The sequence below is a fragment of the Prinia subflava genome, chromosome 1 (assembly GCF_021018805.1).
Source record: "Prinia subflava isolate CZ2003 ecotype Zambia chromosome 1, Cam_Psub_1.2, whole genome shotgun sequence".
In the NCBI taxonomy this organism is placed as follows: Eukaryota; Metazoa; Chordata; class Aves; order Passeriformes; family Cisticolidae; genus Prinia; species Prinia subflava.
Window position 1 is genome coordinate 137,398,884 of NC_086247.1, and position 26,002 is coordinate 137,424,885.

Below are 26,002 nucleotides of genomic sequence, written 5' to 3' on the forward strand. Positions count from 1 at the left end.
TGCAGGATGATGGGTAAGTCTCCTTACTAGTTTGTTGTTGTGTTGTAGTACTCCCTGTGTGATGGCATTGATGCCATACAGTAAGTACTTTACAACATTACTTCCTTGTACAACTACATGGGAGACATATTTCTAGCAGAACAGAAAAACTAAATTGGAAGAGCCTATGGAAATGAAAATGTTATCATAACTTACAGAAGCTGAGGTTTTTGGCAAGGCTTCTGTTCTTTACAAAGGGAGCTTTGCTAATAGAATGCAAAATTTGGTCTTGGTTGGAATTTTATTTGAGTGTTCCTGTGAAAGCACAGAGCTCAATGCCCTTGCCTGAACTTTTTGACTTGCTAATATTTGCTAATATACTAAATTATAATTTCCATAGAGTCCAAGTAAGCATCCAAGTGGTTCAAAGGACTGATCCCAAGTCTTAATGTTTTGCAAGGTACTGAAGGACTAAAACAGACTCTGAAGGCTGCTTTAGCCCTCCTGTTAAATATTGTGAAACGCTGCATGTAGCATTTCAAAACTGACTCAAACCATCCAGCTACAGCCAACTAAAAATTAGGTTTCTGATCCCTGTTATTCATCTAGAATCAGAGTCACTGTAGATGTTTACCCAAAGTCCAGCCCATCTTTCCTATCTCGGGTGTTTCTCTTGGGATGGGAAAAATCACCTCTGAAGGTTTCTCTCTCCACTGAATACAGCAGGGATCCTGTGGACACCTCACTTTCAGATAGCTAAAGTCAGCAGTGGGTAAACCTTTTCCTTCCCACCCTGTGATATTCAGCTGAACCCCAGGGAGGTTTAGGCCTTGATATCATTACATAATACCAGATGCAGCACCATGACACATATTTGCAGCTGTTATTCCAACTCTTATCCACCTCTTCCTGATAGTAGCTGAGCACAGAGAGATACAGGCTCTCCCAGTGGAGAGGGAGATCCCAGAGGTGTTATGTTATTAGCAGATGCAGTGGCGGCATGCAGCAATGGCTAGAGTTTATCAACACAGAGGGACGTGATGGAAAGCTCAGCAGAATTGTCATTATTCCTTGTAAATTGTGTAAAGCATGCCAATGCACCTCGTCCTTCAAAGTCATCATAATGAAGGTATTGCTTGACTTAGAATTCCAGAGTTAGAGCCTTAAGACTTTGTCTGTGCTAGTAAACCAAACAGAGCCAGTGAAGAGTAGCTGAAACATTCCCACAGGGCTGCTCATTCTGATTAATGGTTAGAATGCCTCCCTGGGTCAGTTCTGGTCCATGTCAGCTGATAGCCTCCCAGGAATACCCAGCCACACTTCAGAGAAAGGACAGGGTAGTGATGGTTTCCAGCAAGCTCTGTGGAAAGATATAACCTTATATTTACCAAGGGGTTGAAAGAGTAGTGAAGAGTAGAGTTTAGGTGTATAGTCTTGAGTCATCCCATGTCACTTTTCCTCAGGGCTAGAGAAGGGTATTAGCACATTTTTCTTATAACTAATATGGAACATTAGAACTAGAATAGTACAATAACATTCTTAGGGTAAAGCAACATGGATGCTCTAAGATTTAACTATCTTACCTTCCACAGCAGTCTGATTGTTTATTTTGTTGTCTAGTAGATGATGTATGAGCTGAAGGAGAAAAAATCATGTTCTGTGTTCCTGCAACTTCTTCAGAGCTCATTCCATCCCAAGGGTTAAAGGGGAAATGAGGACATGCTCTGAAAAAGTCAATAACCTTTATAATCATATGGTTGCTCTGAGGGCATTAATAAGGTGGTTTGGGATCGTTCTTAGTTTAGATGAGATGTAAGCACTTTGGTAGGTTGCTTTCTTTCATCTTCCCATAGGTAACCTGGCACACACCAAAAGCAAAACTACAATCAGCTATCAAATGTGGACTTCCCAAAAATCAATCAGTCATACAAAGGTAAGAAAACTGATTTTGTGATTCTGCATTGAAGCCTGATTTGAACTAGATAGGCAGTAGTTGTTTTGGTATTGAAAGTAAGCAAGTAACCCCTTCCTGGTTTTTCTCCCTCTCCTATTTTCTTTTCTGTTTAGCTGGATATCTTTGTGTTGTGCAATTCATATTCCTTCCGTGAGGTAAAAACCTAACATTTCCCTTCTTTCTGGCTATAGTTTTATAACAACTTCCAGGGGAAAAAAATACTATTTCCCAGCTGTATTGTAGCAAAAAGAGAAATTAAAATATTGGTGTGGAGTATAGCCATGTTCTTTAGAGAACTATCAAATTAACAGTGATGATGAAATAACAGGAGGACCGCAGACATTGTCTGGTTATTTGTGGCAGTCATTAGATGCTCTGTTACCGACTTGTGCCCTTTGTGTGTGTGAATGTTTGTGTATTGTGTAGCAAAATATTGGTGTAATTGATTTGTGCTAGTGAACATGCTGTAACTTTTGCTGTTTAGAATACTTTTTAAAATTATTTATGTTCTCTGAGGGGTGCTTTCTTGGGGCATTGGAAAGGGTACTACAGGCCAACTAGAGATAAAAAGTATAATTCTTTTTCTTCATCCTTCTAGAATGAAGCAGGAGATACTGGGCATCATCCAAGAGAAACAACCAGCATGAAAACACAGACAGTTGCTTCTTATTTTAGAGTAAGATACTAGATCTTTTAATAAATATTTCTAGAGTACAACAAATGTTTATTCTTTTACTTTTTGAAATGCACCTGTTGAGTTAGAGTCAGTGGTGATCCATTTAGAGTCTGTGAACTGCATACATGGTGCAGCAGTCTATGCAGTGCAAATATCTCGAGGAGATTGTGATGTTTCATCTTTAACTGTACTTGATTGCACAGCCACATTGCTGTCATGATGATGTATGATGATCAATATTAATCTTTCACTTGCTTGTTTTTCCACCAAGGAAGATAAAAAGAGATTGGACATTAGTGGTATAGAATTTCTTTAAGAGTTTAAGAAAGAGGGCAAAGTTAATTGGAAGCAGGAGCTCTAGAGAAAGTTCTTGATGGTCACTGCACAGAGGCTGCCCAGAGTTCATCCTTGTGGCTCCTTCAGCAGAGCTTTTCCCAAGCACTGGCTGTGTTGCTGGTCCTAAAACAGAAAATAGCAGCGAAGAGAGCTCTCCTCTGAAGTGGCACACAGAGTTAGTTCTGCTCTGGATTTCCAACTCTTGTTTAGTCATCTCTCCTAGCAAAGCATAAAGTGGCTGAGGGGATGTTCATGATGAATTGGACATCAGCTCAGCACAGCTCAAAGGAACACCAAGTAAGTTTGCTGATAACGCTAAACTGAGAGGAGCTGTCAACTCCCTTGAGGGCAGAGAGGCCCTGCAGAGAGACCTCAACAAATCAGAGGGCTGGGCAATCACCAACCATATGACATTTCAGAAGGATAGTGGCCAAATTCTGCACCTGGGATAGGGCAACACTGGTTGTGTGTAGAGACTGGGCAATGAGAGGCTGGAGAGCTGTGCCACAGAAAGGGACCTGGGGCTCCTGTCCATGGCAAGCTGAACCTGAGCCAGCAGTGCCCTGGCAGCCAGGAGGGCCAACCCTGTCCTGGGGACATCAGGCACAGCCAGGCAAGGGAGGGGATTGTTCTGCTCTGCTCTGCACTGGGGCAGCCTCACCTCGAGTGCTGGGGGCAGTTCTGGGTGCCACAATATCAAAAAGACCTTAAACTGTTGGAGTGTCCAAAGGAGGGCCGTGAGGATGGTGAAGGGTCTGGAGAGAAGCCATATGAGAAGCAACTGAAATCATTGGTCTGTTCAGCCTGGAGGAGACTGAGGGGAGACCTCATTGTGACCTTCAACATCTTCACGAGGGGAAGCAGAGGGTCAGGCACTGATCTCCTCACTCTTGTGATCAGTGGCAGGACATGAGGGAAAGGCACAAAGCTGAATCAGGGGAGATTTATGCTGGATATCAGGAAAAGTTTGTTCACCCAGAGGGTGGCTGGGCCCTGGGACTGGCTGTCCAAGGAAATGGTCACAGCACTCTGCCTGACAGAGTTCCAGGAGCATTTAAACAACAATCTCAGGCACATGGTGTGATTCTTGGGGTGTCCTGTGCAGGGCCAGGAGTTGGACTTGATTATCCTGATGAGTTCCTTCTGAGTCAATATATCCTATGATTTTATAACCCATAGGAGTTCGTTTACATCTATGTTAGAACAATGAGGAGCCAGATCTCTTTTTTAAATACAGTTGCACAGTTTTGTGGACTGTGAAGAATAATTTCAGTTTAGGTATCAAGGTGGTCCAAAGCTATATACTGTTTGAATTTGTAGATGGAAAAAAATATTAAATCTCATTCAAATTAATGTCTGTGATTCACTGCATTCAACACTTCCAGCAGCAGAAGCAGCAAATGAGTTAATTATATTTACACTTTTCTAATACTATTTTCTGTAGTGGAAATCCTTGGTCAGCTCATAATAGCTAATGCTCTTAAATGAAAATTCACCTTCAGCCCCACTGCTTAACTCATACACAGAAATCTATGGGTGACTGGGAAAAGCATATGCCACCTCAGACTGCATGAAAAAAAGATATCCATTAGTGTGTCTGTCCTACTTGTTTGTGTTCAGTTGGCACACTGGTGATGGAGCTAATTAAGCACTTTGCTGCATGGTGCAGCTTCTGTCCAGAATGGAATTGCACATTTTAATAGTAAACATATGGCTCTTGACGTCCTGCACTGGTTTCATGTAACCAACCTACTGCTGAGCTGCATTACCTCCTGGCTGCCTCTTTCTGTTGAGTCAGGTTGAATCTTGAGGAATGAACCTCTTCATTTGTGTTTTAATAATATCTTCCCATGAAGCAATTTTGCAAAACACCAGTCAAGGTTGTTTACAGTCAGATTCCCCTCAGCTGGTGTGGGGAGCTACAGGCTGTATCCCCTCTGCTAGCCTGGTACTCTGGTGAGGTGGGAAAAATGCAACTTTGGAATTGTGATCTTCTAGCTTTGCCCTCCTCGGAAGTTTCCTCTTGGCAGGGCAGCTGTCATATCACCATCAGCCTATACAATGAACAGAACAGGCCAAGACCAGAGCATTTCAACCAGCCCTTCCTCTGGGACAGCCTTAGCTTCCTCCAGTCTAAGGAAGGAATTGAAATATTTACTGGCTTGCTGTTGTTCCACTTCCTGTCCATAAATGGATGATTTACTCTCTGGGTGAACAAGAGACTTCAAATAGGTGACAACAATAAAAAGAAAAATGGCTGTAATTACCTAACAAAGCTCCACGGTATGCAAATAAATGTGAGTGTAAGTGTTCTGTCATATGCTGGACATCATGGAAATCTGTGAGAATGTCCTGGATGAAATTTGGTACATTTATTTGGATGCAGTGTTTCTCTCAAGTAGTACATACTAGTAGCTTAGAAAAGATAGAAATGTTTTTGGGTCATTTACTTAATCCACTCTTAAAGTATCAGCTTAATGAAACGTAAATGGGTTTGGACGTGATTCTGATCTCTTTTTTTGCAGTATTCTCTGATGGATTTGTTATCCAAAATGGTTGTTGGCCAGCCTCATTTTGTGAGATGCATCAAGCCAAACAACGACCGGCAGGCAAACAAGTTTGACAAAGAGAAGGTGCTGGTTCAGCTGCGCTACACGGGAATTCTGGAGACAGCACGGATTCGGAGACAGGGCTATTCCCACCGCATACTCTTCGCTAACTTCATAAAACGGTAACACCGACGGGAAGAGGCTCTTTGCTCCCCTAAAATTTCTGTCCAGTGCTTGTTAAGCACCAGCAGTGTTCTTGGCATGGTCTTTGAAAAAAAATACAAAGACATTTCCTGTGACAAAGGAGGCTATAGACTGGATGACTAAGAGTAGTTCAGGAACAAGATTAGTGACCTGTTTTCAATGGGTAGGGAAAGATGATGAATCTCAGAATGATTTTTCAGGCTCTCTGAGCATTTGGGTAAAAATTTACTTGCTTTTACTCTGCCAGTTTCTTCAAGGACTTGAGTTTTAGAAATGTATTACTTCAAATTAAAGCCAAGAATTTGCAGCCACCATATCCAAGGAACACCACAGTTCCTCTAGCTCCCAACCTTCAGTACTCTGCAGCATCTGCTTGTGCAGAGTAGATGATAATTTGGGATTCCTAGTCTAGGGCTGAAAAGTTCTTTGAGTGCATAGTGTTGTTTAAAATATAATTCCCAAGTATTAGTCACTTGTTAAGAAGCAGAGTAATTAACTTGGTGTGGTTTTATTATTCCTTCAAATACCTTCTTCCTCCACCCCAAAAATCTGTACTTCTCTCTCACAAATAAAGACCCTGAGTATTTTTCTCAAGCAGAACAGAGATGTGTGGACTGGAGATCAAAATTGGGAAGAAGCAAGCATCATGTATTCAGACAGAGGCACTTAAAAAAAATAGTGCACTAGAAACAGAGAGCTACCAGCAGAGTGCTGCAGGTGCATGAGAGGAGAGGGGAACAGCAAAGGGATGTTTTTGTAGCCCTGTTTCTTGAAAAAATAATCCTGGAACTGTTGCTGTTTTGGAAGAATGCAGCGTTTGGAAGAGTGCAGCATGGGAAAAGATAGTTATCATTACAAGATGTGCTGTAGCTTTTGGTGACAGCTTTTAATAAAAAAACAAACAAACTCAAACTTAACTGTTCAGGTAAAATAGATAAAAGCAGTAAACATAATGGGGTAGCTCTCTAGAGAGCGTGCCCTGATTACAGTGAGGCTGTGCAGATCTCTGGCACTGAGAATGTGGCCCTCAAAGGAAAAAGGATTTTTATTAAATGTATATCTTCTTTTGGTTTTGAGTTATTTTAGTAGTTGAGAGTTACAAGTAGACCTGAGATAATGGCACCATTATTTGGTTATAATAAAATAAGCCAATTCATTGTGTTTTACAAAAAGAAAGAAAGAAAAAAAGGAACTGTAGGTGATTAGTAAGAAATTGACGTTGTCTCTTTTCTTATTATTCCACAAGCAAACTGTTACCATCATTTAAAGCTGGTAAACCCAGGCTTTGTGTTTAAAGGCTGAATAACAGGAAAAAAAGCAGAATGTACTGTCAGGAAGCACATATAATTCCTGTAATTTTCGTAAATTAAAAAACCCAAGATAGATGTGGTTCATCTTGTTACAGAGCATTTTGGAAAGTGCTGGAACAAACAAGTACTTTCTATCCAGCAGCTGAGCTGGTGTATCACAGGTAATTTTTATGAGTGAGCATCATGACCTATTTTCCTAGCCAGAATTAATTCTGAGTAATGAGTTTGCCAGATTAAAAGCTTACAGATGATGTGTCACAATGGCCCTTCCATGTTCCAAAAGGATCTACAAAACTGATTCCAAGGAGCTAATGAGAGCTGGGATGCATCTCTGATCATATTAAGTATCTCAAAGGTAGATGGTCTAGCACATGAGATAAGATAGGAAATTTTGTGACATTTCTAAATACGAAATAATATCATTTAGGAAGAAAAGCTTTTAAAATAGTTTTATTTTATTTTTATATTGCCACTGAAATCACTTTCACAGAATATACTGAGCAGGAAAGAAATGGTGCACTACTCTGCTTGGGTTGAATTCTTTTTAAAAACCTTCTGGTGCTGATATAGAATTAAAAAACCCTCCAGGGTGTGCAATATGTCACTCATCCACTTTTGATTGAGTTTCTTAGTACTGTGTATAAATAACTGCACTTTATTTCATATGCTGTTTTGGTTTTTTCAGGGCTATGTTTTCTTTCATGCAATTGTTTTTATTACCCAAAAGAGTGGTTTAAATGTATTACCCTCCATTAATCAAATAAAGAATCATGCATTTGTCTTTAGGTATTACCTCATCTGTTACAAAACAAATGATGATCCTCCAGTCAGCCCGGAGACCTGTGCTGCCATCTTGGAAAAAGCCCACCTTGACAACTGGGTTCTTGGAAAAACTAAAGTAATTTTTTAATATACTGCATCTTCATTATTCCAGTATGCCATTGTTAGCATATTAACAATTTGTTTTCTCACCCATTTGGTTGGAGTAGCTCTTGGTCTCTACTCTTTTTAAAAAGCAAAGTCCTTAATATACACCAGGCATGTGTTGGCTAGACTCATTTTTCAGGATTTACGTGAGTTTCATGCTTGATAAAAGCAATTTGGTGAACAAACAATGCTTTAGGTTTAAAATTGGGAAAGGAAGAAAAGGAAGAAAGGAGAAAAGGAAGGTTTCACATTTGGATCACGTTTATGTAGCGTACATTAGATTTGTAACAAAACTGCCAGCCTTGTTGTTTTGAAAACAGATTTATAGTTACAGACTGAAGGTTTGCACTGGAACTTTAAAAAGTCTGGCCCTAAAAAAATTAATAAGCAGGGACTGATTAAAGATGCTGAAGAACAGAGTAAGGTAAACTCATATCCCCAGCAATGAATTTGCTCTCTCTAAGAATGGTCCTTTAGGTACTACAGCTAAAGGGCCTGTTCATCATTTGAAACCAAGTTGTAACTCTTGTTGATGTTAAATGGATCAAGTGAAGAAAGGCCTGGGAAGGTAACTAAAACTTCTGTTTGTTTCTGTTTTAAGGTATTCCTCAAATACTATCATGTGGAGCAGCTGAATTTAATGAGGAAAGAGACAGTTGATATGATTATTTTGATTCAAGCTTATGTCAGAGGATGGCTGGGTTCGAGGAGATACAAAAAGATAAAGGAACAAAGGGAACAAAGTGCTATTAAAATACAGTCAGGTAATAGCTTTAAAACACCTAACATTTTGCTGAAAGCCTAGTGCATGTGTACAGTTGATAAATGAATGTGCATGCTGGATGTGGATTTTGCTCTTTTCCTGCTGCTACGTTTGACAAAATATGTTATACATGGTCATATCTGTTCTTATGAAGAAAAAATTTCTTTACTGAAATTACATTTATCAGTGTTACATTTAAAAGGCAATTTTAAGAATGGAAGGGTGTGATTGCACAGATGATACTCTTATTAATAATATTCTGGCATGCACTGACAAGGTTGTATAATGTAATAATAAAATAAAATATATTAACTGTCCTAGATAATAAGGCCAATTACCCTGTTGATGGCAGCATCAACTGCTTTTTAATACTTTCAAACACAATCTTATTTTACATTCTGATTATCTTGTTTTATATTCATTTATTTCATAATAACTTTACTCACCAGAAAATGTATTTTTTGTGTAGATTTACTATTTGTGCTTGTTTGCCATGTTTTTTGATCGATAAATCCTGCAAAATATTTATGAATATTTTAATAGAGATCTGTAATCCCAGAATGTTTTTATTCTTTCTTGTGCCTAATGAATTACCTAGTTTTTAACATCTCTTTTCAGCTTACAGGGGGTTTGTTGCTCGTAAAGAATACAAAAATGCAAAGCATAATAAAAAAGTGGAAGAATATATTACCAAATTTCAAGCAAGTAAGAATTGTTTGCTTTCTTGGCTTTTAATGTGTTGTCCATACACAAAATGTTGTGTATGATTCTCGCTGCAGTGATTGACTATGCTCATTTGCATGTTCTGAGGTATAACTTATCTACTATATGTCTATATACAGTGGTTGAAATGGGTCAATGTATTCTGTTACCTGAACCTCAGAGTGGTTCAGGCATTTTTGACTGCTGTGAAGTGGGATGCTCAAATACCACAGCAAACCTTGTCACTGCTAGTCTGAGATATTGAAGTACACAGCTGCCCAGCCATGGGTATTGTTGAAACCCACACAACACTGTCTGCATGCCATGTGTGTATGGGTGCTGCTCCATTAGGAACAGGGTCTCTTATGTATCAGTAATGGTTCTATTCAGGAAGACTGCAAGCTTTAAATTTACTCACATCTCTTTCTTTTTCACCATTGCTTTGTTTTTCTTTTGCAGCCACAATGACCCTGGGCCCAGGTGTTGCTATGGGACATCTCTTTTTGCTCCCTGTGCTTTGGTCTCCCTTGTCTCTGCAGAGACATCCCCAAGCTAGACACAGTCTAGGCAGCTCTGAAATCAGGAGCAGGACAGCTGGAGAGACACAAGACTGAAGGCCAGGCTGGATGGGGCTCTGAGTAACCTGGTCTAGTGGAAGGTGCCCCTGCCCAGAGCAGCAGGGTTGGAATTAGATAATCTTTGGGATCACTTCCAACCCAAACCATTCTATGATTTTATGATTCTGTAAAAACAGCTGGCACAAATCTGCACAGCATTTTCAGTAATTATGAAGGTGGCAACCCAAATATAAGCTATTGTTGCCAGTACCCAGGTTGTCTAGATTTAAAGAACCTCAGATACACCTTCATGAGTATATACCACCACCAGTGGTGGTTTTAATCATTGTCAGACATGTCTGTTAATTGCCCTGGGCCAATGTGATCACTGAAGATCACTTCACTGCAGTTGGTAGAACTTCCTCAGTGTAGAAAACAATCTAAAACCAGCATAAAATTCAGTAATGTGCCAAAAATTATTACACATCTGAACTTTTACAATTATATTAGGATATTTAGCAAATGCAAAAGGATAAATTTACTCTTCACTCTTCACTCTGTTGATGTCCTGAATATTTCTTTTTGTCCACCTTCTCTGTCATGTCTGCAGTTTCAACTTTTTCAATACAAAACAAACCAAAACTAAAATGAAGTCCATTTTTACTTAGCTCACTCCATTTTTCCCCATTTGTTTCTAAAGCAATGCACATCTCCTCTTCCAGTCTGAAAACAAAGCTTAGACAGCAACTAAAGTGTTACCCCAAAGCATGCTGCAACAAGCAACTATCTCAGAACAAACTTCTCAGAAAACCTCAGAAGTGAACCCGAACAGTCTAAAAAGACCAGACTCAGCTTATATTGGCATGTCCATTGATAACTTGATTTGTTTCAAAATAACTAACTCCTGTTGAGTTGCTTTTGTATGAAAATGGAAAGAGAATTGGCTCAGAAATCCAAAAGACACAAGATGTATTCCGAGTGCTTTACAATTTTCACTTTTCTAAGACCCTGTCAAACTGAATATAAAATCTAATTGTGCTACTTCAAATAAGTATTTCTATTTCTTTAGCCTTTATCCAGTTATCAAGGTGTAATTTATGCCCATTTTATATGGTGCTTCTTACATTGATTGACTGCACCTAGTGGAGCCCAAGCTGGTTTGAGTTATGAGTGGGGAATGCTAAAGCACGTAAAACTTTGCTCAAAGTTGTATGAATGTGTTGGAACAGACTGCTTATACTCCCTTCTTATTTTCAAATGAGCTTGACGTTTTCACTGTGATGCAAAACATTCTCAGCAGAGCTGAAGACAGAGTCCCATATCTACCATGTCCACAGGGTATTTAAATCACCTGAATCCACTATCCCCATACTCTTGGTATTGCATTTGGAATTAGAGTTTAACAGAAATATTTTGACAGAACACTATGTTCTTTTTATTTTGCCAGGGATTAGCACATTTGTGCTGAATCCCTAGAACTGCAGATTTGTCCAAATCACGACATTGTGGATACTGTGCCAGTTCCCATTATGAAATTATTTGCAAGTTCAAAAATTTTGGAAGCAACATTCTGAATGTAATTCAGTTTCTGACCAGGACACTTCAGTGTAGATGTCTAAATGTGATCTAGGTGTCTAAACTGCTGTTCCAGTCAGTAGAGCCCAGGGTCTGAATAGTTTATTCAAAATCAGAAATGCTCAGCTCATTTGCCCTCATCTGGTATCTAGTGACATTCGAGGTGCCCTAATTGTCTTGTCTGGCCTCCAGCTTTCTTTTACCTGGTATATCCAACTTTTCTTGTCCAGAAAGTCCCATCTGTCCTGTTCTTTCCGCCAGCTCCATGTGGATGCCTTGCTATCCTGGAGCACTTCAGATGGCACCAGATACCAATGTGCTGGCAACTGCATCAAGGCCCCAGTGACCCATCAGCACATACATGGCTCAGGGAAGGCCCATGTTTGAGTCCTTGTTTCTGGTTCAGACCAGAAAATTAACCTTGTGCCTCCCACAAAGCACAAGTAGGGAGTTTCTCTGTCACAGTGCACCTGGTTACTGTGGAGCTTACTCATCTTTCATGCTGAGCCTTTTCAGTTTGAATAATGAGTCTTTGCAGAAGGAGCATGAGCTAAGTCTTCTGTAACTGCTGAGCTATAAAATTCTCAGTTTCTCTCTGATCTACTGAATGTTCAGCTAATTCCAAGGCTGTGCCAGTTGACAGCCTGGTAATCTCTATGGGCTGATAATCAGACATTTCCCATGGAAATGAAAGACTGAGTCAAAACAATTGCCAGAATCAGGCAAAGCAGGTCCATTAAACTCAGAGCGCTGTATTCTAGAGGCACTTCTGTAGCTCTGTGCTTCTGTTCTATTCTGCATCTTCCTATATTTTCTTTATTCCAACAATATATGAAGCTTGTATGTATCCTCATGTAGAATAGGTACAGCTTTCTGAAATCTCAAAAAGGTTTTATGGGAATCATTTCAGATGAAACATAATCATAATAGGCACCCTGGTCTGTATTTCCTTATTAGCTTTTGTTTAATGCTGTTAGCATTTGACTTCTGAAATATGTGTGACACCCATTGCTTGTTGCCTAAGGTTGTTTTGTATTACAATTTGTATCAGTTGCCAGAGGATACTTACTCAGGAAGAAGAGAAAAGAACTAAATGAAACAAGAAACAAAGCAGCAATAACAATTCAGTCTCACTACAGGGGATATAAGGAGAGGAAGGTCTTCAAAAGCAGGAGGTAGTGTTATTTTCTCTTATGTCACTCAAATGTGTCCCTTTCCCGTAATTACAGCACTGAATAACAACATTATAAGAAAAGAGCGACTCAAATTAGGATTATTCAAGATATGTGTGCAGAAGTAATGAATATTTATGTGAAGGTTTTAAATGGCAGTAGCAAATCTTCTCATCTTTTCATGCCCAAGGAATAAAGGCACATTTAGGAGAAGGATCAACCTGTACCTACCTGCAATGTTAATGTAATCTATAGATGAGTCTCTTTTTGAAATTAGCTCATAATAAAAAATGTTCAGACTAGAGTGAGATAGATATCTGCAAGGAACTGTTCTCATTTTAAGTCACTGAGATAAGCAAAGGTGATGACAGAGGAAACACAGAATACCTTTAGGATTGTGTGTATTTATACATTCTTGAGACACTAAAAGGTTTATGCCTTATGTTTTTGTTAACATTTAAATTAATTTCTTACTGTTTTATCAGCTCTCATGCAACCTAGATTGACTTCCTGGTAATTTTCTGTGAAGTTTAATAGGGATGCCCCCTTTAACTTAAGAGATGGTGATGTTGATGATAATAATATAATCTCTTTTCACTTTAAGGGAAAATAATAATAATAATAACAACAACAGAAATTACGGTCTTTAATTCCAGCTATATGCACTAAATCTTTCCCATGTTGCAATGTATCAAATTGCCAGTTAGTACACAAAGACCACCAAAGGTAGTTGTAAGGTTGTTTCTATTCTTCGTCCCCTTCAGCTGTAATTTATGCCCAAAATTCTATTCCATTCAGGGAGTCACTGAGAAAGCAAGAAATTGAAAATGCAGCAACCATTAGCAAGAAGGAAAATGATGAAGAACTTCAAGATCCTGAGGAAAGTCCAACTGAAGGGCAGAGTGCCCTCCCTAGAACAGAAGAAGCAGCTGCCATAGCAGAGGATGAGTTATCTGCTGTGGAATTCCTTGAAGCACAACTGCAGCCAGCTCAAAATGACACACTGGAAGAAGTGGCAAGTGAGGAGACTCCAGATGAACCTGCTGCTGTCACTGACAGCAAGTGCTCTGGGTACAGTGACACAGGGGATGTAGAGGAGCAGCAGCAAACATCTACTGAAGGAGAGGCCGCTTCTGTGAAGCAGAACCTGGCAGTAGAAGAGGTTAGTGAAGGTGAAGAACAGGACTCTTTGGAAGAGTTACCCAGCAAATCTTCTGTCAAAATCCCAACTGAACCTAGACCCCAGCAAGAGCAAGATAATCAAGACACACTCAGTGCAGACTGGCAAAATCAAGAATCTGCTGTGGTGCAGCCCAGGACTGACAGGCATGTGGAAAGAAACCACATAAAGCATGAAGCAGTGATGCCTACAGGAGGTAAAGGAATCACAAGAAAAGAGTCACTAAGAAGAGGCTCATGGAAGCAAGCTGAGGCAGAAAAACAAGGTTCAGAAGACAAAGAGAAGGCAGCTGTGGTAATACAGAGCAATTACCGGGGTTACAGAAGGAGGGGTCAACTCAGAAAAGAAGGGAAACTACCTTGCAAAAGTCAAGAGAAAACAATAAAGGAGCCAACAGAAGCAACACACGTTCAAAATAATAATCCCCAAACAACAAAAGGTAGGGAAAGCACCAGTACAGAGGCTGAAGACCCTAAGATACTGAAGGGAGATGCAGAGAAAGAGGCTTGTGATTTGGCAGCCTTTTCACGACAGGTAAGAAGCTTGTAAGCAATGTATGTGGAGCATAATACTCTGAGCAGTGACAAAATGGCAAAGTTATTTTACTGACTTCTATGGCACCAAGGTTTTGCTCTCTAAACTACAACAGAGATTTTGTAATGTGTGTTCTATAAAAATGTATATTTTGGTTTGCAAGAGAAAACAGCCTTTTCTGGAAGGAGGAAAAGTCAAAGAGTACTAGCAAAAATAATGTTAATCTGATTTAAGTTAAATGCAGAAGCTTTATCTTTCAAATGTTTGTTTACCCATCGAGGTCCCTAATTCAGTACACTTAGTGTGTACTGAAGTGAAGTGTCCCTGTAAATGAAACTAAAGTTGCAGTGCCAATGTCAGGGACTTGCACATGTGCAGGGAAGTATGCCTACAGCTCTTGAAGCAATCTTGCATCAGCAATGCACCATCTGCCCACATGTGTGAACCCGTAAGAAGTAGCTGTAGGACTGGACTGCAGTGTTGAATTTCATACGTGTTTTTTTTTCAAGACATTTCATTTTATTTCTTTCATTTTTTTTCAAGACATGAGGAGGTAAAAATGGTAGGGTGTGCACTGCAGTCGGTGGAGCAATACCTTTTAAATTAATTCTCCAGTCCACTTTTTTACCTTTGATTACCTTGGAACATGTGTACTTACTTCTATAATAATGTAAAAATATATTTTTCAGATATCAAAATTATCTGAAGATTACTTAGCATTGCAGCAAAAACTGAATGAAATGATACTGTCCCATCAGCTGAGACCTGTGATGATGTCCAAAGATAAGCAAGCTAATGGCCGGCTTTCTTCCCATGTTTGTCAGTCAGGTAATGTTTAACCTTACTGTTGGCAGGATTTTCATTTGTAAACAGGACTGACACGAAGCTACTCCTGGTCATGTCAGGGAACGAGTGGATGAGTTAGTTCCAGCTGCTCCTATTACTCTTGCTGTATATTCTTGTACTAAGGCCCATATCAGTACGTGTCTGGAACACAGTTTCCAGAGAAATACCCAAACCTGGTTGGGATTTATGTATTTACTGGTTTTCTTGGTATTTTGTTTCAGTGCTGCTTAGGATTGCTGAATAAATCTTTGTGAGACCTAGACACACAATCTTTAGGAATATCTGTATTTGGTAGAAATTCCATATTGGCTCTTGTTAACTCAGGTGTCACTCAGGTGTGTACTATTGGTAGGATATGAGACTATGCTTTCAAAACAAAATAGTTTTTTAGGTGATACATCAAACAATTTACTAAAGTTTATGACACATATGCTAAATGAATTTTTAGGTATCAACAGATGTAGCTGAAGTTATTGAAAACCTGTAACTCCTACCCATGTTTGTGGGTATTGTCCTTAAAATTGCATATAAAGTTTTATTAATATTCAGCATCCATGTAACTCACCCACTTAAGAGGGAGTGATCTCTAGAAATACACACTCCAGAGTTATTTATATTCCAGGTAACATGGGCAGTGAAGGTTCCCAAAATGCAAACCTGCTTGGAGTAGCTTTGGTGGCAGTGGGGAAGAGTACTGGGAGGATAAAGAGGACATGGGGTTCTGAGCATGCAGATCATGAAGACCTGTGCTCCACCAAAAGGACCCCAAAGAACTGACAGAGCTGCTCAGACCTCTTCTGCTGGAACAGCTGTATCAGGGAGTTTTCTCAGCTCATGTCCAAGGCTGCAGGTGGAGGAAGATGAGGGCAGATGTGGCACGTAACAGGCTGTGTCTCCATTTTGTGTGGCAGGGCTTGTGTGAGCTCACTGCACTGCCTCTGGGGGAGAGCTGGGATAAGATCTGGGACTGTCTCTCACTGCCCAGAGCTAGTTCTGCTATTTTCATTATAACATTATGGATTCAGTTGTCATGTGTGATGAAACTTTTCTGTCCCCATTACTGCATTGAAAAGATCTTAAAAGTACTTCAGTCCCTCTTTGGAGTCCTCTCAAATGGGCAAGCTGCTAAAATGAGGGTTTGGTGTTTACACCTCTGAGTGTAAACTGGCTGCTGGTAAGTAATCTGTGTGGTTCAGCCTGTTTCCAAGACCAAAGTCTGCACAAGAAAAGAAATGGGAAATGGAAAACTAAGCACCATGACTTTTCATTAAAGACAGAGCAAAGTTTGTGATTGTCACTAATGGTCTTGTACTGAGTCCTCTGCTAAATATTCCAAGATAAACCTGAGAAATTAAAAATGCATATTTTGGAAAATACTCTTGGTTCTAACACATTTTGCAACAGAAGCTAGAGAAAAGAGGCAGATAGAGGGAAAGGGAGTATACAAATCCCTGTTTTATCAATTAAAGATCTCATCACTTGCATGAGTGAACCAGGTAAAAATGTACCAGTATGTTCTTGCCATGTGCAAAATGCAGCGAAGTCTACTCTTCATGCTGCTATTAATTTAAGTAGCTTTACAGGAGACAAAAGCTTGCCAGGGTTTGTCACCTGTGAATCCAACCCTGCCTAAAGGGGTGACCAGTCACCCACTTCTCTTTCTCTGAAAATGTTGTGCTGCTGTAAAACCCTGAGTTGTCACAGTGCAGAAGTTTTCCAGTGGTAAAGTGTGCTAACCTGTCCACTGAAAAACCTTTCCTGGTGTGGAATGTGAACCTTATTTTTCTACACTTGAATGTAATTTACATGACAGGAGAACTGTTTCTTTTCCAGCTATGACCAATGCACAAAACAGTGAGGACAATACACTGCAATTCCACAGTTTGCCTTTAAGCCAGTTGGAAACTGGCTTTATCACAAAGCTGCATTGTCTTATGTAGATGTTTATTATATCAAACATGATCTGACCAGATGCAAAGAATATTTAAGTAACAATATACCTCTGTTCAGTTCATTTAACTTGTACTGTCTAAAACACAGAGTTACCAACATTCTGGATTATTGTATTTTCTTCCTCTATGCAATATTGTAAAATATCTACAAGACCCCCAAGGATTTGAGGTATGGTCCTGCAGGTGGTCATGCTAAAGTGAAGCAGGTAGACAAGGTGATGCACTGCCTTATTAACAGGGAGGAACCTTCCTGTCTACCTGCCTACATTATGTGTTACAGTAGGATTTATACACACTTATTTACAGAAGGATATGCTTTTACTGCAGCTTCCCCTCTATGGCTGCTTTTCCTGTCCTACTCTTATGAAGGCAGGGATTGTTGAGCTTTAGATGTTCTTTAAATCATGTGGTATTTACCTATATGTAATTACATCAGTCATTTACATTTATTTACATTTTTTCATCAGTTTCACAAGTTTTATACGTTGTTTTACAGCTATGGCACATGAAGTGTATTTTATAGCTAGATAGGAGAGCTTGGCTGCCTTTGTCTCTGGGTAGGTGGCCATTGTGCAGTAACACAACTTAGCACTTACTCTGATAAAATATTATATTACATTTGCTACCCACAGAAGGGGAGGAACTGAGGGTCAGCTGATGACATACTGTGACAAAAGTTCACATTTTTTGATGATTTGTTTGTTTGTTTTTAATAAAATGCAAAGCTTGCAGTTCAAAGAACATCTAAGCAAAAGGTTAATTTAATCTTAAATCCACAAGATTAAGTTGTTCTTAAACGAGTTTCTTCATATTTATTAAATGCATAAAGCAAGCTGCACAAGGTTCCTGGAATAAACAAAATTCCCTGTGGCTAGAATCTCTGAGTAGATTACATTTGCTTCTTACATGCTTTCAGCCAGATGTAATAGCTGCACCCCAGAACTGCACCCTTGGACTGCTGGTGAGCCTTGGGTTGCTGTGGTGTCAGAATGGATGCACAAATGGCTACTGTCAAGTTATTTGAGATCAAAGCCTGCAGTGAGGGGAATTTGATCATTATGGGAGGAATTTTTTTCTTTTTTTTCCAGATGAATCATAGTGCTCATCCCTCTACTTATTAAATGACAGTTCAAGTACACAATCTCAGGAAGAGAATTTTCTATATTTAGAATGAAATTTACGTGGTATGAGGAACCCCGATGCAGCTGAGGACATTTTCAACTAAATGAGGCAATCAGGGTTTTCATCCAGGATTCCTCCTGCTGTAGGCTGTCAAAGCACTATTTACAGGAATTTAATGGGCAAGCTTTGCAAGGAAGAAGGAGCTTGTGTAGAACAGGGTGAGCAGAGCAGTATTCACCAGCCAGAGTTCCATCTCTGCAAGTGAGCAGTCAGCCAGGGAGCACTGAGGTGTGGGACTGGAGAAAAGCAGGGTAGGCAGGCACTGCTGGCTGGTGGTTCTTGGCTGCAGGAGAGCTCCTTTGGGCACCCCACAGCCAGGATATAGAAGATCTGTTGGGAGTTGCTCAGATCCATGGAAGAGCACAAGATCTGGAAGGTTGTGGAAGTGGAATACGTCCATTTTTCTTAAATATTCTCTCTTAAAAAGCAGTAATCCCAGATCACCAGACTCAGAGAAATGAGAGGTGCTGGAGCAAGTCCAGAGAAGGGCAGTGGAGCTGGCAAAGGGTCTGGAGTACAAATCTGATGAGGAGCAGCTGAGGGAGCTGGGGGTGTTTGGCCTGGAGAAAAGGAGGCTCAGGGGTGATTTTGTCACTCTCTACAACTGCCTGAAAGGAGGGTGCAGCCAGGTGTGGGTTTGACCTCTTCTCCAGGAAACCAGTGATAGGACAAGAGGACATGGCCTCAAGCTGCACCAGGGGAGGTTCAAGCTAGACATGGGGAGGAATTTCTTCACTGAAAGGATTGTTAAGCATTCAAATGGATTTCCCAGGGAAGTGGTGGAGTCACCACCCTTGAAGGTGTTCAAGAAAAAGCTGGACATGGCACTTCATGCCATGGTCTACCTGGCAAGGGGGTCAAGGCTGGACTTGATGATCTTAGAGGTCTTTTCCAATGTTTATTATTCTGTGGTTCTCTATTAGTGTCAGCCAGAGACTGAAACTACTTCCCTCAGCGGGGCAGTGCAACTTAAGCATGGGAGATCAAACACTGTCAACCTCTGCTGTACACAATCTGAAAGTTCTCAGTCTCTTGCAGTTTCTACTTCTAGGTCTGTGCCAGAGTAATCCCTCTATTTTTTTCCAGATTGCTAAGAATTTGCAGCCATCAGCCATTATTTCCAAATCTGGCTGTGTTAAACATCCCATGAATTAAAAATACCTAGAATTTACTAACCAGAATGTTGAAGAGAAGTGCTTTTCTTGGTCCAAATTACAAATTACAAAATTCTCATGTTGTGTACAATAGAACAGTAGAAAGGTATGCACATAAATGTTGTAAGCAGTAATACCTGTTAGCTTCTCATTACCAAGTCCTGGAATTCCAGTTGCTGTATATCCATTTTGACTGATTCCTTTCAACTCCCTCTAAAAAACCTATACAATTACTGCTTTTCCTCTTGTTTTCCTTCCTGTTTAATTCTGAGCCTGGCTTTATACTTCTGTCTCCATAAGATGTGGAATAGCTCTAAATCAAGCATGTAACATTTCACTTAAATGACCTGAAGATGGCTTTGTCTGTTTCTCCAGGTGGCTTAATAAATATTGACCTTTGGTCCCGTAGATATTTATCACAGCTGTAACCACACTCTTTCTCCAGTCTTCAGTATAAAATCTGTTGTAAGTCATAGTTAATTTACATTAGCCTCCAAGGATGTTGATTCCTCGAGATTGCTGTCTTCCAAGCTTATCATTGTGTGCCAGAATGTACAAACAGTTCAACCTAAAGGGCTGTTGATACTGACTCATCTTTATTCAAACATTTCTTGCTCATCCTTGGATGTTTCAAGCACACACAGCTCTCCTCAGATCCTGGAGTTTGTGGTGGTGTTCAGGATGCACATACATATTGAATACACATTTCAATGTATTTGGCTCTTTCAGTGAGGGCTGAGTATGTAAGTGTTCATTTGTTGTAGAATTGAGTGTGTATGCAACTTAGGTAGGAACCTTTGTGGTAGTGCTAAATGAGCCAGCTGAGATACTGATATGAATAAAGAATTTTTCTTAGATTTACTAAACCTTCTTGAATGGTATCTGGCAGCCACACTCATCCTTAACTCATCCTTAACTCTGCATTTCATTTATTCTCATGGAGAAGAACTTCAACATTTATTATCATCACTGGTTTAACCTCTGTTCTTTTTTTTTTTTTTAACTAACCAAGGACTGAGTGAATACACTTGGGAAGTCTGAGGAGGAAAATCCCCTCATTTCAACCTGTTATTCAATCTGTCTTCCTCCTGGTAAACCCCTTAGGGAATGTCTGCGTTGCATCAAACTTTCCAGTTTCTCCTACACTTTGCTCCTAAGGTGTGTCCCAGCACTGGGAGCACCTCCTCAGGCAGATCCAACAGCAAGGTGTGGGCTGGCAGCAGAGGTGGGAGTCTGCACAGCCCTCCAGTCCTCAGCTCTGCTAATGACTAACAGGGATGTAACCTGAAGCAAGTCTCCATGTGTCTTTGTGCATCTTATTTACCCTTTGAGTGGGATAGGGATGGTAGTGCCAACCTGGCACTTCCAAAGTGCTTTAACAGCTATTGTGTGAATGGGATTTGTACCAGTGTTGTAAAATATCAATTTAAATGACTCTTAGAGGGGAAACATCAGTTTTCTTTTTACATAGAAAGCACATGGCCAGATCTTGCTAGAGATACTTGAAGTCTTAAATAAAAATAAGCTACAAGAGACTTTACTATGGAGAGACTGGACTTCAATAAAAACCTTTTCTTTGTAATGGAATACAGAAGCAACATTATTACCCTGTTAATAAGTGAATTATTTCACTTCTCCTTTCTGCTTCATTGCCTGCTGCAGAGAGGTATAAGTCTCTTATCTGGTAAAGAAATACATCAAACTCACCATTTATCAAATTTATCAAACACACCAGACTTGTGTATTTAATTTCCTCCCCCCCCCGCCCTTTAATTTTACTAACTAAATTATTTCTGTATTTATCAGAAATTAATAAAAAACAAATTTTGCTTTGTATTATCCAATACAACTATCTACCCCATCTGCTGAATTTTGGTAGCAGTGAACATGCAAATCTAAGTGCAAAAGGAAATAACAGCTTCACTTTCTGGTGAAACACAGAAAGCAAAACCTTAGCGTGTAATTTGGAGGCAAAACTCAGAAATGGAATTTCAGCCCTATATTCAGTTTTAAAAAGGAGTGATGAAGGTCCAAGCTTAGAAGGCTGCCTCCCCAACATGGTATTACTTTCCCCTCAGTTCTTTTGCACAGCTTACACATATGTACAACACAAAAGCTGAGACAAAAAGCTTTTTTTTTTTTTACTGAAATCTTTATCATTGTCAAAATGATATTTTTTGCATATATAAAGCAGTCATCTTTGCAGAGCACACACACAAGAGGTATACAAGTAATTTCAGTTGGAATAACTGTAATCTGGAATACAATGATGCTTTATTTGTTTGACACTGATGAATTAAATAATGTAACAGCATATACAGTGATGAATTTTTAGGGGACAGTAAAAGATCTTTAGGCATAATGAGAGCCTTTTCACTGGGATTTTCCCAGACCCCCCCAAACTGTCTTCATTTTTTTTTCCAGATTTTCATGCAGTCATGATCTGTGACAAAATTTTTGAAAATGTCCTACAGACAGGGCATTAGGTGTTTCTATTCAACAGCACTGAATTTAAAGGGATTTTTTAAGGTAGTGTTTCCACTTTGGACTCCTGTTGTGTTTAAAAATAAAATAGGGAAGGTATGCCTCTTCTCTCAAACAAATGGAAAGTCAGATAATTCCAGGTGGCCCAGTTGAAATGCAGCACGGTAGCAACAGCCCACATTAAGAGATGAGTCAAGCCTGCTGTACCTATTGAAATCAAGGAATGTCACTTATATTTAATACAAGTTACTGAAATGAATTTATTGCATCTAAAATTCATTGTTTAACATGAATTATCTGTAACCTGGCTTAGAGAACCATTGTTCTCTTAGGTGCAAAATGTTAAAAAGATACTTGTTCATTCATTACAGAAGAAGCAGTCTGCATTTCAGATAAGAAACTAAAACGGTAAATGTAATCATTATCCAACTACAATTTAAATTAACATTATTCATTCTGATTCCTCTGTATACCCATGACCTTTACAAGCCTTTATTTATCACACGTAACAAAAAACTTAAACAGCTAATTTTGCAGGAGTCAACACTGATGTATTACTGATCGTTTCTCATTTTAAAATATTGTGCTACCTGCCTAATTAAAAAAGATGTCTGCTCTGTACATGGGAGAGTTTTTATTTTTATCATATAAAAGGGTTTCTGATGGTCATAGGGGAACAAAATGGTATAAGGTCACTCCATGTGGAAGTGGATTATATCAGCAAAACACATTTTAGTAATTCTCTGGGATCTAGAACCCCATTCCAACCTCACACTACTATATTCATTTATGAATAAGGAGATGGTTTTTCTCATGGACTGTCCTTAGTATATCTATGATGGGACAAGGGCAAGATCAAACCTCACTGGATAATGCAAGATACCTTAGCCACTCAGTTCACTGTGCTGTGACTTCATTCACCACCCCATCTGTGTCTCTATGACCCATCTCTGCCATTGGTGTTCTGCTGCTGTGCAACCCCTTCTCCTTCATCATGAAGGAACTGATGTCACCATTAACTTTTTCTGTAGCTGAAGGGAAGGAGACCAGGCTCACCAAGCTGTACATTTGTAGTTTCTTGTCCCTCCAGGGCCAGTTCTGTGGTCTTCCTAGGCATCAGGAACCCTGCACTCTGCTGTCTCTGTGACAGATAACGTATGAACCCAAGCAGCCCTGTATCTTAGCATTGAATTGCATATAGATTTTTAAATTCCCAAGATATTTTTCTAGTTCTCTTTGTGCCAGCCAATATAATCTGCAAGTCAGAGTCTAACTCTGATTTGGGAGACTGCCAGGGGACAGTAGTTACATTTTGTGTTAAAATCTTGATTTCATTTCTATTAGAGAGAAGGCATTTTTCACATTTGCAGAAAGTTTTTGTAGAAATAGAGACCAGAATCTGAGCACACTAACATAGACTACATTGGATGTGATGGACATGGTCATGCTGTGTTGCCCAGTGGCACATGATTTGGCTTGAAATGAAAAGCCTCAGCAGGACACCTGGAGGAAAATCTTCACTGTGATAATGTAGAGGACAACCTCTGAAGCAGAGGCCTAATGCTAGTTCCCTCATTCAGCACCTTAAAGATTGACTTGAGTCTGAATAAAACATCACCCCTGCCACACAGAACCCTGTTAGGAGGCAGTAGCCATTACCCTTGAGAGCCCTGTTCTGAATGTGGAGCACCAGCCCTTTTCAGCAGGAGAGGCCTGTGCCAGGCAGACCTTTGGGCTGTTCCAGCCTGGCATTCATTATGTGGCATTTGTCCCTGTGGGCAGTCAGGACTCAAGTGGATAAGCCCATTCTCTGCTGATGAAAATGTCCAAGCCAGTTGCTTACTTGAGTTACTGCAAGCAGTAAAAGTGGCTATGTGGATTTTTTTTCTCCCTCTGGTGAAATTCTCTCCTTTTCTTTTTCCAAAAGCCTCCAGTTCTGTGAAGAAATAAGCATTGCTGTATTTTGCTTTTTTACAGTTGTGGCCAAAGTAGAAGACTCTCGTCCAATGCAGAGACCCCCCAGAAGGCCACGGAAGCCCAAGACATTAAATAATCCAGAAGACTCCACCTACTACACTCTAATACATGTGAGTTTAAGAAGCTTTTCTGGGCTAAAGCTGTCAGATAATTCCCACCTAAACTATCTTTCTATGTGCCCAATTCCCATTACTCTTTTCTAATGCAGCATAAAACCTTTGTCCTGCTGAAAGGAAGCAGGAAACAAACTTCACATTTCAAACGAAACTTGAAATAAAGTACAGAGCTACCCAGACTGGGGAGCTATGTCAGACCAGTATTTACTTCTGTACATTAACATATGTACTTTTGTTATGTGCATAAGTAGCATTTGCATTTTCAATACCCAAATCAAGTGCCCCGTCTCCGTAATTTCTTTGTAAGTCACAGGAGAGAACCAGGAGAGGCACAGGTTTGTTTGGAGCTATTTTGAGTATCTAAATTAGTGCTTGATCTTGCAGAGAGAGCAAATACTAAAATAAGTTGTATTAGTATGCATACTGTGACTTCCTTTACAAATGTGTCAGATTGTGATTATGAAGGCATTGGCAAATACCAACAGCTCAGGAGACTAATGGATTTGAGTGTCACTATATATAGCCTTTGGTCCAAGTTCAGATACCGAGTGCTGCTTTCCCCTCTTGACTTCAGTGCCCTTAAATATAGGAAAAAAGGCAAGAAAGCAAGCAGAAAGAATGAAAATGTAAAAGCAGCTCAGAAAGCACTTCCGACAAAAAAAGCAATCAAACTGATTTGCTGGAGGTGCCTGTATCTTAGTGACCTATTTGAACAGCCGGTGAGAGCCCAGCTAATAAACTAACCGTAGCAATTGCTTCTCCTTTCAACAGAAGGTGTCACCAGGGCCTGTGGGGACGGCTGTGCCTGGCATACCAAAAACAGACAAATACAGCCCTGTTTTATTCTGAGGGTTTGAAATAACACTTCTTTGGAACGGTGGCAATCTGAAAAGAAATTGCGTTCTTAAAAATAAATGTGCATGTAAGAATAACATTTGTTTTGTGAAAGCAAGATTGGGGAGATAAAGAACTGAAATGAAAGGCATGACATAGGATCTGTATTCAGAAATTTCTGAGAAGGGAAATTCTGAAGTAAATGCCTGTTTAGGAAACTAAGACTACAGGGTCAGGAACATAGTATTTCCTGAGAGCTAATTTGTTACATGGCCAGCTCTGTACCAGAAAACAGCCATGGCATCAGTGCAAACAAAAACTGCAGCAGTGCCAGGAGATTTTTAATCAATTTTTTAGCAGCAGCTTTTCAGTGTATTAATCAATATTACCTTCAATGAGTTGTATTTTCAAGAAAGTGTGAAAAAGAGAAGCCTGCCTTCCTGACATGAAGTTCAGTGGTCAGGGAAAGGTTCAATGTAAATATCTGTACACTGAAGGTTAGAAAGGAGACCTACTAGTTGTCAAATTCTTAGACCTTGGGTAAGTCATTAAGCTCTAACTTTAGATGGTAGTCAGCTTTAGAGGGCAGTCCACTTTCTGAGCTATTATGGATTTTCCACCTTATTAAAAATCTCTGTGACCTTCAGGCATTCACAGATTATTATCAAGCCCAAATCATATGAAAGTGAAGAAACACAATATGAGTGCATTTTTTAAAAAAAAGTCTCTATCTTCAGCAAAATCGGATATTTCTCTCACATCATGCTACAGACATTATTTAGACATCTTACATCCTCACACATCTCCTTGCATATCAGATGACCTGAAGGGGTATACAGGTATAAATGAAGCCTGACAATAGCTCATTGTTCATATAAGGCAGGAGAATTTTATTTTGGGGCATATTTCTTTAAATCAGCCTATCATTTTGGAATTGTATGTCATGTTCATTTGTCTGCATACAGAAGTCCATCAGGATTTCTGATTCTCAGTGACTTTACAGTGCCTAGTTCTCATACGCTTTCACTCATTTGCAAGA

The 26,002-nt window shown here is 39.7% G+C and overlaps 1 protein-coding gene across 2 annotated transcripts in view; it reads left to right on the forward strand.

Annotated features, from left to right (window-relative positions):
* The window catches only part of MYO3A (myosin IIIA), a 114,751-nt gene that overhangs the window by 82,898 nt on the left and 5,851 nt on the right, over positions 1–26,002 (forward strand). For both annotated transcript variants that reach the window (XM_063414027.1, XM_063414037.1), the window contains 10 exons: positions 1,833–1,912; positions 2,532–2,609; positions 5,471–5,676; positions 7,795–7,906; positions 8,537–8,699; positions 9,317–9,403; positions 12,584–12,707; positions 13,503–14,418; positions 15,108–15,246; positions 24,014–24,123. In XM_063414027.1, coding sequence (XP_063270097.1) covers positions 1,833–1,912; positions 2,532–2,609; positions 5,471–5,676; positions 7,795–7,906; positions 8,537–8,699; positions 9,317–9,403; positions 12,584–12,707; positions 13,503–14,418; positions 15,108–15,246; positions 24,014–24,123 — 2,015 coding nt within the window. The remainder of the gene's footprint in view (positions 1–1,832; positions 1,913–2,531; positions 2,610–5,470; positions 5,677–7,794; positions 7,907–8,536; positions 8,700–9,316; positions 9,404–12,583; positions 12,708–13,502; positions 14,419–15,107; positions 15,247–24,013; positions 24,124–26,002) is intronic.